Source organism: Ostrea edulis, chromosome 10, assembly GCF_947568905.1.
Source record: "Ostrea edulis chromosome 10, xbOstEdul1.1, whole genome shotgun sequence".
NCBI lineage: Eukaryota > Metazoa > Mollusca > Bivalvia > Ostreida > Ostreidae > Ostrea > Ostrea edulis.
In genome coordinates this window covers 13936048-13949383 of record NC_079173.1, presented here as the reverse complement: position 1 = coordinate 13949383, position 13336 = coordinate 13936048, and the positions used below count along the sequence as shown (strand labels likewise).

General features: G+C 34.6%; 1 protein-coding gene across 7 annotated transcripts in view; it reads left to right on the top strand.

Moving 5' to 3' along the window:
• The window catches only part of LOC125666847 (formin-like protein), a 53784-nt gene that overhangs the window by 22070 nt on the left and 18378 nt on the right, over nucleotides 1–13336 (top strand). For all 7 annotated transcript variants that reach the window (XM_056152040.1, XM_056152039.1, XM_056152037.1 and 4 more), the window contains 10 exons: nucleotides 805–888; nucleotides 1156–1348; nucleotides 3799–3875; nucleotides 5751–5844; nucleotides 6363–6440; nucleotides 6722–6832; nucleotides 7601–7750; nucleotides 8668–8716; nucleotides 9815–9867; nucleotides 12436–12580. In XM_056152040.1, the coding sequence (XP_056008015.1) occupies nucleotides 805–888; nucleotides 1156–1348; nucleotides 3799–3875; nucleotides 5751–5844; nucleotides 6363–6440; nucleotides 6722–6832; nucleotides 7601–7750; nucleotides 8668–8716; nucleotides 9815–9867; nucleotides 12436–12580 (1034 nt within the window). The remainder of the gene's footprint in view (nucleotides 1–804; nucleotides 889–1155; nucleotides 1349–3798; nucleotides 3876–5750; nucleotides 5845–6362; nucleotides 6441–6721; nucleotides 6833–7600; nucleotides 7751–8667; nucleotides 8717–9814; nucleotides 9868–12435; nucleotides 12581–13336) is intronic.

Sequence of the window (13336 nt, the reverse complement as noted above, 5' to 3'; positions counted from 1 at the left end):
ACTTTAAACATTCTGATGATCATTGTGACTTTAAACATTCTGATGATCATTGTGACTTTAAACATTTTGATGATCATTGTAACTTTAAACATTCTGATGATCATTGTAACTTTAAACATTCTGATGATCATTGTGACTTTAAACATTCTGATGATCATTGTGACTTTAAACATTTTGATGATCATTGTAACTTTAAACATTCTGATGATCATTGTAACTTTAAACATTCTGATGATCATTGTGACTTTAAACATTCTGATGATCATTGTAACTTTAAACATTCTGATGATCATTGTAACTTTAAACATTCTGATGATCATTGTAACTTTAAAAATTTTGATATTAGTAATGATCAGTTAAGTCACTGGTTCAGAGGATGTCAAATTTTGAATATAAGAAGGATTATTGATCAGTGATTGAACAGTTTGTGTAGTGGGAATTGGGTTTGTTGCCTTGGTTACTCAGTTGATGGAGCACCAGCGTGATTTGCGGAAACTTGGTTTGAATTCCGGTATGGCTGATGATTTTTCAGATTGCAATTATACTAAATTACAGTTGAATTTTAATATCTCAAACACCGATATCTCGAATGTCATGGATATGTTGAAGTGATTTGGAAGTCCCAACCAATTATTTTACCATCGATATCTCAATTCCTCTGATATCTCAAAGTTTTTTCTCGGTCCCATGGAGTTTGATATAATGAGGTTTGACTGTATGCGGTTGCAATCACTGATTAATCTAAGGTGATCAGGAAATGTATATTGTGTCGATCATTATATTTTTCTTGTTTTTCTGTTGTAGATGGGTTCGAGAATTCCTGAGCGAGGACAACCAGGGATTGGACGTCCTAGTGGATTACCTCTCATACACTCAGGTCGTCATGAGGTGGGGCTGAAGGAATAATGTTTACTGAACATTTGATTTGTACTGTAAATTTCTCTTGTTGAAAGTGCTGTTCCATTTGAATCTACCCCCGGGAGGAGGGGAACATCACGTTTTATTATTATCTAACAGCGTTGGCTGTGAATCTTTGTAAGAATGAAAATGGTGACAAAACCAATTACTTGTAACAAAATTAATGCTGTGTCTGTGAAGTGCTTGCCCGAATGTATTATTGTGTGTAAAATATTCATTGTGAGTACTGCATTGTAGGAAAGAGCAGCTATTGAATAAGGAGAAGAGCACCAGTTTAGATGGTCTAGTCAAAAGTCCTGCCAGGAAACTAAAGCGGTCCAATACAATTGGTTCCCCGCGTCACACTAAGATGTCCAAGTTGAACATGGGGGAGGCGAGGGACGATGTTCATGTCTGCATTATGTGTTTACGAGCCATTATGAACCACCAGGTAAATTTCCAGCGTCAAGTAACATTACCGATTGCAGTCCAGCCGAGTAAATTCATTGGCTGGCAAACTTTGTGAATAGTTTTTGACCAATTTAATTGAACTCACTGAAAGGGAAAGAAATATTGGGTATATTGCTGTAAATAAACAGTGGGTGTATCGTAAATAAACTTTGGGTATATTGTTGTGCAGACCATGATCCAAGTTTGTTTCCTATTACCTTGAAAATGGTTGCAATATTGTGATTTACTTGTGCAAAAAAGCGCATTCAAATTTTGTGCTGCTCTAGAGCTTGACATTATCGTTTTGTGATGGGTACATGTATTCCAGTTTACGTCCACAGTGATCTTTTTCCAAGTCATTAAGGTCTAATACACAAATCTTTAATGTTTCTTTGGCACAATAATCTCATGCCTGACATGTCACTCAAGTAATAATGACGTGATTGTACCAAAATAAAGATTGGGTATCCATGCTGCTTTGGGAGGGGAAAGAATCTTTCAAAGTTCAGATTTTGCAAACTAGAAAATAAAAGTGGTGTGAAGGTCTCCGGTAGGATTTGAGCTAACTTTTCCGCGCTAAAATTCCCTGTCTTTACTTCAATATCTGGTTGCTGATATTGCTCGACTGCCAAAGCTTTAAACATTTCTGTGAGATCATGCCTTTATTCTTGAAATCTTAAAGTTTACCTGTAGCACTCGGATAATAATTATCAGTCCAACATCATAGTATCAGACTTCAGCGATAACAAAATCTGACAGCAATTAAACGAAAAATCAGATTGTTGAATGAATTCAAGGTTTACTATTTCAACAAATTTAGGGTATTAAGAAAATGCAAACAATTCAAGCTGCTGCAATAGCAATGCAACAAACCCATGCAGAAGAAAATCAAAATTCGGTGTAAATTTTCACACAGAGAACTGTATTTGGCTTACATCTATATTATCATAGCACTGGTAATAAATTCACATAGCACTGGTAATAAATCCACATAGCACTGTTAATAAATCCACGTAGCAATGTTAATATATCAACATAGCACTGTCAATAAATCAACACAGCACTGTTAATAGATTAACATAGCACTGTTAATATATCAACATAGCACTGTCAATAAATCAACACAGCACTGTTAATAAATCAACACAGCACTGTTAATAGATCAACATAGTACTGTTAATAGATCAACATAGCTTTGTTAATAGATCAACACAGCACTGTTAATAAATCCATATAGCACTGTCAATAGATCAACATAGCACTGTTAATAAATCAACATACCACTGTTAATAGATCAACATAGCACTGTTAATAAATCAACACAGCACTGTTAATAGATCAACATAGCATTGTTAATAGATCAACATAGCTTTGTTAATAGATCAACACAGCACTGTTAATAAATCCACATAGCACTGTCAATAGATCAACATAGCACTGTTAATAAATCAACATAGTACTGTTAATAGATCAACATAGCACTGTTAATAAATCCACATAGCACTGTCAATAAATCAACACAGCACTGTTAATAAATCAGCATAGCACTGTTAATAGATCAACACAGCACTGTCAATAAATCCACATAGCACTGTTAATAGATCAACATAGCACTGTTAATAGATCAACATAGCACTGTCAATAGATCAACATAGCACTGTTAATAAATCCACATAGCACTGTTAATAGATCAACACAGCACTGTTAATAGATCAACATAGCACTGTTAATAAATCAACATACCACTGTTAATAAATCCACATAGCACTGTCAATAGATCAACACAGCACTGTTTATAAATCAGCATAGCACTGTTGATGCACTGTTAATAGATCAACACAGCACTGTCAATAAATCAACATAGCACTTTTAATAGATCAACACAACACTGTTAATAGATCAACACAGCACTGTTAATAGATCAACATAGCACTGTTAATAGATCAACATAGCACTGTTAATAGATCAGCATAGCATTGTTTAATAGATCAACATAGCACTGTTAATAGATCAACATAGCACTGTTAATAGATCAACATAGCACTGTTAATAGATCAGCATAGCATTGTTTAATAGATCAACATAGCACTGTTAATAGATCAACATAGCACTGTTAATAGATCAACATAGCACTGTTAATAAATCCACATAGCAATGTTAATAGATCAACCTAGCACTGTTAATAGATCAACATAGCACTGTCAATAGATCAACACAGCACTGTTAATAAATCAGCATGGCATTGTTAATAAATCAACATAGCATTGTTAATAAATCAGCATAGCATTGTTTAATAGATCAACATAGCACTGTTAATAGATGACCTGGTTCCACTTTGTAATCTGGGGGCATAAGTTTTTCACAAATGCATCTTCTTCAATAAGTCGTATATAGATACTATCTGTTACTATTCGCAACAATTTGATTTAATTTTTATTTTTTTTCTTTCAGTATGGCTTTAATCTTGTGATAGCCCACAGACATGCCATAAATTGTATAGCGCTGAGTTTAAATCATCACAGTCTCAGGTGGGTACCTGCTGTAAAGCACTATAGAACAATGAGCATGTTAAATCAGAACCACCACGGCCACCTGAGGATGTCAAACAATTCTTTGTTTAATTTTTCCTGCACAGTAACCATATAAGCAGAATTTTTAGCGAGGATTTAATTTTGACATTAGTAGCGAGGCTGTTGAGATTGCTAGAAATTTAATATTGGTAACAATTTATTCCATATCTTAAGTAATAGTTATTTTTCTTGGAATTATAAAGTTGCTAAAATCAGCTTTTGCTAAATATGTATTGCTCATATTTTTTTTTTTGAAAATTGATAGATTTGTATCTCGCCAAAAATTCCACTTATATGGTGCATAAGATGATATACAAACTATACTAAATGAGAGCAAATTTGTACAGACCTTCAAGCATACTACTACAATAGTGGAATACTGAATGGTTCAGAAACAAATGGTTTTTAATGGGAAAGAAAACACTGAGCACATTAAACAGAATAGATATTTCTGAGAACAGAATGATTGTAAATGAAGAGTGAAATCTGTGCGTCAAGTACGCTTTGGTCCAAGATGAGAAAAAGATTTTGGATTCTATTTCAATTTCTACTGTTCGAGACTCTTTCAGCAGCTGGGATTTTCTTGTGATCAATTAAAATGATAAGGCCTTAGGTGATTGAAAGTAATTAATTTGTCTTAATGAATTGAGGTATTGATTTACATTTCAAGCAAAAATGTTATTTTTGATGATTAGTTAAGCACTTGGAGGTAGCAAGAATCGTTGATGATGAAGTTGAAAGTGTCTTTTTTTTTTGGTATATTGGAAACCAATCTAAGAGAGACAACTCAAGTATGAGAAACTTTCAAAAATTAATCATTTGATTTACTTTTGATACTGGCAGTTTTATTAAATACAAAAGTAGTGAGTACTGAAGAATAACATCTGTAAGAAAGTTTGTTTTGATATTACACTGTTAGCATATTACAAAAGAGTCGGGGGGGGACCTCAAGAGTCCAATGTACATGTTTATTGAAATTTTACAGTTCATTTTCATAAACCCAGTTTTCACTAGACTTTGTGGATAATTTTCATGTTTACATATTGATTATGAAATGGTTATTGTGGTTTCCCATTCTGACACGTCCTGGGTTTCCTTCTTGTATTCATGTTTCCTCCCACATAACTCCCTCACACCAGTAGAGGAGCCAATGAGAAGCTTTCATAAAAATTGTAGAGCATAATGAAATTAAAAAAGTTTTAAACTTATAAAAGAAATTGAAGGCTTGATTGAAAACTTTATTTCTTATAATTTAATCTATTCAATGGAATGAATTGTTCTTTAAGACTGATACATAGATATTTTCCTGTTTGTTGGAAGTGAAGTGGAAAATTGTCTGAAGCTCTGTCGCGTAGCTGTTTGTAAATTTGAAATTTCAATAGAATGTCCAGTTGGATCACAAAGTTGTGTGGAATCAGAAGGGATGGTTTACTGGAACAATGCTGGAAGTACCTCCCGTCTCGCAGATTGAGTGCCACATTGAATATGTTGGAAAAGACATGTAGATGTGTTCCAAATGAACATGCAGGAACAAACAATTTGCGTGAATGAACAATCAATCAGGAACTTCAGTTTTTTTTTTTATATGAATGGAATGTTGGTCTGGGAAGGATTTGAACGGAACACTTTGAGAAGGGAACGGAACGGTTGTAGATGAGAACAAAGTGGTAGTGGAATGATTTCTTTTGTGTAGTAGTATGCGTCAGGGTCTATGTATGATGACAAACTTTTGAAGGGCTGCTTAAAGCCTGGTCACTCTAACACTGTATCTCTATCATCTCTACAGCGAGAATTTGTACAATTGTCAGTGTGAATTTCTTTTTGTGATTGTAGGACCAAGGCTCTGGTGTTAGAACTGTTAGCTGCTGTCTGTCTAGTCAGTGGAGGGCACGAGATCATCTTGTCGGCCTTCGACAATTTTAAAGAAGTAAGTCAAACAGAGACATTTATTGCAAAAGCATTTGAGAGATTGTTCATGGTCTCGGCGGATGTCATCCTCCTATTTTAACCGAGAATGATTTCTGTAAAATCTAATAACACCTGTGGAACTTTTTTGCCACTTTTATTTTTCATCATAGTGCTTATAATAGTCACACACTGTAACTTTACATGTATAACTGGGGGAGATCCTAAACCAGGTATATGTAAATTGGATAAGAAAGTAGGATCTCCCTAATTTAGTGTTCATAACCTTTTGTAATTAATAAATGACAGCTTTACAGCTGCAGTCATTATTTGTTTCAATGAAAAATAACAAGCTGTGTGAAACATGTTTTAACTTCCAGCCTTATCATGAGGCATAGAAAAATTTTGACTGCAAGATCCATAGTTAGTGTATCATAAAACAATTTTATTGGGGGTCCATGTATTATTTAATAGCATATGGTTTTGACTTTTAGTTCATGTGATATATTTGATGCTGATAAAAATGTACTTTATTTCTAGGTTTGCGGTGAAAGACATAGGTTTGAAACATTAATGGATTATTTTCGAAATTATGAAGAATTCCATATAGATTTTATGGTAAGTGTGTTTGCTAAGTTCAAATGGAATTGACATGTCTTTTATAAATACAAGTAGAATTATTATTATCATGATATTAAATACAGTACATTTATCAACGTAATTAATCAGATTTTTGAAATTATAATGAAACTTCTAACTTATATGATTCTTTTCATTATATCTGTTGATAGCAGTTGTGAACTTGAGAAGCTGTGTTCCATTTCAAGTTGAGAAATTGATAAAATGCAATATGATTTTACTTTTCATTAGTAACTTAATTTTTCATCCATCTTTTTCAGGTTGCTTGTATGCAGTTTGTTAATATAGTGGTCCATTCTGTGGAAAATATGAACTTTCGTGTACATTTACAATATGAATTTACGCACATTGGATTAGACGATTATTTAAATGTAAGTGTTGATATAATTCAAATTTCTATTAAGTAAAATTAAAAAGTCTTTCATATGTGTCTCAGAGAGAGAGAGAGAGAGAGAGAGAGAGAGAGAGAGATTCATTCAAACTTAACATTGTGCAAGTGCAAGTAATTCTGCTATTATTGTATTTATGTATCGTATGACATTTGCTATTTAACAGTATTGAAATATGCAATTTCCGCGATATCAGCTCTTTAGTGATAGAGCTACACTCAGTATTCTATTGAATGCTTGGGTGGGTACAGGGTGTATACATATCTTATAGACAAGTTATGTAGATGACGATAAAAGTTATGAAAGTGTATATTGTGTTTATATTAGTCAGTGGTATGTCTTGACTGACAACATCAAGAGGATATTGTGTGAATTAAGTTGTAAATTAAATATGTAATCATCTTTGAAATTCATTTCCCCCTTGACAATATTGATACTTTTTATAAAGAAAGACACTTAATATCAAGTTTTGTTTGCTATTTTTCTCTCAAATACTTGTAAACTTACTAAATTTGTGTTTTCCTGCAATTTGTGTATTTGCATAACAGCTTGTAATCATCTATTAAGCAATATATAAATGCAGGGATAAGCAACATATGAACGCAGGGACAAGCATTTGTACCTACTGCATTTGTACGAAAATATTTAATGCTCCATCGTACGTAAAAGTAAAGGGCAACAGCAACTCAGAAACTGTGTATTGTATATGGTTGTGACATGAGAAATGATTTTTTTAATGATACATTTCAGAAACTTCGACACACTGAGAGTGATAGACTATCGGTGCAGGTTCACGCATATGTTGATAATATGATTGAGGTGGCGCAACTCTTAGAGGACTCCGAGCTCAAAACAGAAGCCATCGAGCGAGCGGAAGACCTCGAGGAGGAATTATCACGGGTAGGTATATAGATAGGAATAAGTGTATATAATTGTATAAATTGCATGTTTCAAGTTGCCTGATTTAGGTAGGGGAGTGTTAACATGTGAATTCAGTTATCCTGGAAGTTCCATTTTAATAATGATATGGAAAGCCAGTCTGTGTGATTAACACGTTCAGTAAGGGCTAAGAAATTGCCTCTGTTATTTATAACTTTTACCATTCCCTGATACAGAATAAGTTGAGAGTAAGTGTTTATGCTTTTAAAATCACACTTGATCTCATTTTTTGATAAAGGGGTATTTTCCTGAGGTAATTGTATTACTACTATAAGAATATGATTCAATAAAAATAATTACGATTTACAATGTATATGTGCATCTATTGTTTTCAGTTGATTTCATATATATATTGTTTTAAAACTTTAGTAAAATTCAGTAACTTTTATTAATACGCTATATGTTACTCTCGTGGTATATCAAGATAGACAACTGGAGATGAAAATAACTGTGACATACTAGGGTTATCTACCCTGATTGTTAAATGCTACAGTATAGAATTGTGGCAGTTCTATATTTGTCACTTGTAAGAAAAATGGCTCAGTTTGTCACACTGTACATAACATTTGTATTTATATATTTACATGTATTTTCAATGATTCACATACATGTTTCATTCTTTCTAAATGCTAAAATGTTACAGGTATAATATTGAATATACATATTGCATATACATAGATGTTATAGGTATAATATTGAATATACATATTGCATATATATCTATTCATGACATCTATGTAGAAGTTCCAATTAAGTAACTTTTCCAGAAGAAGATGCATTCTATTTAATTAAATCAATATGAGCTCATATGATGTTTTTGCAAAAGAAAATTCTGAGAAAAATATAATTTGAATGGAGTGCATTCTATTTTGTTGTAGGAGAGGGAACATCTTCAGGAGATGGAGGAGGAAGCCATGGCAAAATCATGTTAGTACTCCATCTCACACTGTAAACATCAAATTGTTTACCTCACACTGTAAACATCAAATTGTCTACCTCACACTGTAAACATCAAACTGTCTATCTCACACTGTAAACATCAAATTGTCTTCCTTACACTGTAAACATCAAATTGTCTTCCTTACACTGTAAACATCAAATAGTTTACCTCACAAGTTGTAAACATCAAATTGTTTACCTCACACTGTTAACATCAAAATCTCCACTTCACACTGTAAACATCAAACTGTCTGCCTCACACTGTAAACATCAAACTGTCTATCTCACACTGTAAACATCAAACTGTCTATCTCACACTGTAAACATCAAACTGTCTATCTCACACTGTAAACATCAAACTCTCCATCTCACACTGTAAACATCAAACTGTCTATCTCACTCTGTAAACATCAAATTGTCTGCCTCACACTGTAAACATCAAATTCTCCACCTCACACTGTAAACATCAAACTGTCTATCTCACACTGTAAACATCAAACTGTCTATCTCACACTGTAAACATCAAATTGTCTGCCTTGCACTGTAAACATGAAATTCTCCACCTCACACTGTAAACATCAAACTGTCTATCTCACACTGTAAACATCAAACTGTCTACCTCACACTGTAAACATCAAATTCTCCACCTCACACTGTAAACATCAAACTGTCTATCTCACACTGTAAACATCAAATTGTTTTCTCACACTGTAAACATCAAACTATCTATCTCACACTGTAAACATCAAATTGTTTTCTCACACTGTAAACATCAAACTGTCTATCTCACACTGTAAACATCAAATTGTTTGCCTCACACTGTAAACATCAAATTGGCTACCTCACACTGTAAATATCAAATTGTTTACCTCGCACTGTAAACATCAAATTGGCTACCTCACACTGTAAATATCAAATTGTTTACCTCGCACTGTAAACATCAAATTGTTTACCTCTCTGTAAACATCAAATTCTCTACCTCGCACTGTAAACATCAAATTGTCTACCTTGCACTGTAAACATCAAATTGTGTACTTACACTATAAACATTAGTTGTGCATTGAATTGCTTTAATTTGTCCTGTAGTGGAGTTAGAAAAGCAGTTGTCAGATGCCACACATAGAATTGAAGAATTGGAGGTAAGAGTTTCAGATCCTTGTGCAGTGTTTAAGGCACTTTTAAAGTCACCTCTCTGCTATGATACATGTGTGCCATAAATTTATGAATTGACTTTAATAACTATATGTACTTCTGAATAAGATTTCATCCCTGATAAAATCTACATGTATCAACTCTATGAACAATAAAACATGATATTAATTGGTGACTGAATTGGTACCACTGTTTTAAGCCACAGTTCAAGGTCAAACAACATTAAATGTTCGTTCTCTTGAATATTTCATCTGACAGTGTTAATTAATAGGGACACCAGAATGGGGAAATGTATTGCCTATACAAAACTCTCAGAATGCTGGTTGTTCAGTTTGGCTGTTCCTAATACAGCTGTAGAACTTGAGTCTGAGAATACAAATGAAGAGTTGTTTGATGTGACAATAAAGACATCTTTGTTTGCAGATAATCCTTGACATGTTTTGAATATTAGAATAAAAGAAAATATAAAAGCAATACAATTGAAATTTCAAGACTGGATATGATCCTAGCAATATATATAGACTTATCAAATTCTATTTTCCTGTTCTTTTTTAGCTTGGCTCAAATGAGCCTTTCTGATTATACCCCCCGCAACAAGTTGTGGGGGGGGGGGGGGGGGGGGGTATACTGGAATCGGGTTGTCCGTCTGTCTGTCCGTCCGTCCGTCCGTCTGTAGACGCAATGGTTTCCGGACTCTAAAGCATTATCCTTTCCACCTACCGTCACCATATCATACATATGGACTACCCATGGGATGAAGATGTTCCCTATTGATTTTGGGGTCAAAAAGTCAAAGGTCAATCGCACTGGACATCGAAGTAGCAATATGGTTTCCGGGCTCTAAAGCGTTATCCTTTCCACCTACAGTCACCATATCATACATATGGACTACCCATGGGATGAAGATGTTCCCTATCAATTTTGGGGTCAAAAGGTCAAAGGTCATGCGCACTGGACATCGAAGTAGCAATATGGTTTCCATTTAAATTCTTTAATGGCTTTTTTCATCGCATGGAGATGCTGTGTTCCTAGATACCTTTTGGATCATAATACTGAAGTTTTACCTATTACCTACACCCTTTGGGAGATTGGGGTAAGCGGGGGGTATTCTTAGTGAGCATTGCTCACAGTACCTCTTGTTAAAATTTGTCCATTATCTGTCATCGGTGTCGGCATAAACGTTTTACATCTTCATCTGCTTTTCCAGAACCACTGAGCCAATTTCAACCAAACTTGGCAAAAACCATTCTTGGGTGAAGGGCTTTCAAGTTTATTCAAATGAAGGGCCATGCCCTCTGCAAAGGGGAGATAATCACAAAAATGCAGAAATAGGGTGGGGGTCATTTAAAAATCTCTTCATCTGCTTTTCCAGAACCACTGAGCCAATTTCAACCAAACTTGGCAAAAACCATTCTTGGGTGAAGGGCTTTCAAGTTTATTCAAATGAAGGGCCATGCCCTCTGCAAAGGGGAGATAATCACAAAAATGCAGAAATAGGGTGGGGGTCATTTAAAAATCTCTTCATCTGCTTTTCCAGAACCACTGAGCCAATTTCAACCAAACTTGGCAAAAACCATTCTTGGGTGAAGGGCTTTCAAGTTTATTCAAATGAAGGGCCATGCCCTCTGCAAAGGGGAGATAATCACAAAAATGCAGAAATAGGGTGGGGGTCATTTAAAAATCTCTTCATCTGCTTTTCCAGAACCACTGAGCCAATTTCAACCAAACTTGGCAAAAACCATTCTTGGGTGAAGGGCTTTCAAGTTTATTCAAATGAAGGGCCATGCCCTCTGCAAAGGGGAGATAATCACAAAAATGCAGAAATAGGGTGGGGGTCATTTAAAAATGTTCTTTTCAAGAACCACTGGGCCAGAGGAGCTGAAATTTACTTGAAAGCTTCCTGACATAGTGCAGATTCAAGTGTGTTAAAATTATGACTCCTGGGGGGTAGGATGGGGCCACAATAGGGAATCAAAGTTGTACATAGAAATATATAGGGAAATTCTTTTAAAAATCTTCTTTTCAAGAAACACTGGGCCAGAAAAGCTGAGATTTACATGAAAGCTTCCTGATATAGTGCAGATTCAAGTTTGTTAAAAATCAAGGCCCTGGGGGTAGGATGGGGTCACAATAGGGGATCAAAGTTTTAAATACTAATATATACAAACAAATTCTTTAAAAATTTCCTTCTCAAGAACCATTGGACCAAAGAAGTTTACATTTGCATAAAAGGTTCCAGACATTGTGCAGATTTAATTTTGTAAAAATCATGGCCCCTGGAGGTAGGTTGGGGCCACAATGGGGACCAAAGTTTTACATGTGAATATATGTGGAAAATCTTTAGATATGGACCAAAGTGTCTCAGGTGAACAATGTGGCCCATGGGCCTCTTGTTATTATTATTTTCTTATTGTGCAAAGGAATTGACTTAGGACTACATGCAGAATTTTATGCAAACGACTTGATTTGTTACCATTAAGGGAATGCTTACTTATATTATAAAATGCCATATTATAATTATTGCCTTGTTCACTCTATATTTATATTTTATTCAGGATTATCTAGGTCAACAAGACGTGGAATTGAACACCTTACGACAGATGATGTCAGAAAAAGATGAGGAATCCAAGAAACGCCAGAGCATGTTTGAGGCCAAGCTCCGTGAAATGGAAAACATGAGAGCCAGTCTTAATATCTCTGGTAACAAAGAATTATTTTATGTGGGGACAGTCTTAATATCTCTGGTAACAAAGAATTATTTTATGTGGGACCAGTCTTAATATCTCTGGTAACAAAGAATTATTTTATGTGGGGACCTCTGGTAACACAGTATAATTATTTTATGTTGGGCCAGTCCTGATAGCTCCGGTAACATAATAGAATTATTTTATCTGGGGTCAACCTTCATACCGCTGGTAACATAATAGAATTATTTTATCTGGGGTCAACCTTCATACCGCAGGTAACATAATAGAAATATTTTTATGTGGGTCCAACCTTCATACCGCTGGTATCATAATAGAAATATCTTCAAAAATGTAAGAAAACATGGAAAATCTTGAGTTGTTTTAAAAATAGGTCAAGAAAGCCCAAACTCTACACTTGATTGTAGCCCACTGATATAGTGTGTATATGAACTTTCAATTCAGTAGCTGAAAAGGTTTGGAAAGCTGTCAATGCAGGCACGGATAGACACAAAGAAACAGACACACATGCTGATCACTGTAGGGCTGCCATCTATAAGCAAAGCCCGAATAGTTGTGGACCGTAAACTTCACAAATTCTGAGATTTGAAAGTTTTTCGTACTCGTTTCGGTTATCCCTGCAACTATTGAATAGAATTGTACAGTAAATGCGTACATGAACTTAAATTAATACGTTGCAGATCAAGTTTGAGTTTTTGCTTTGTTGACCTATTTTTGATAGAGTTATGGACCTAATATGGACGTAGTAGAT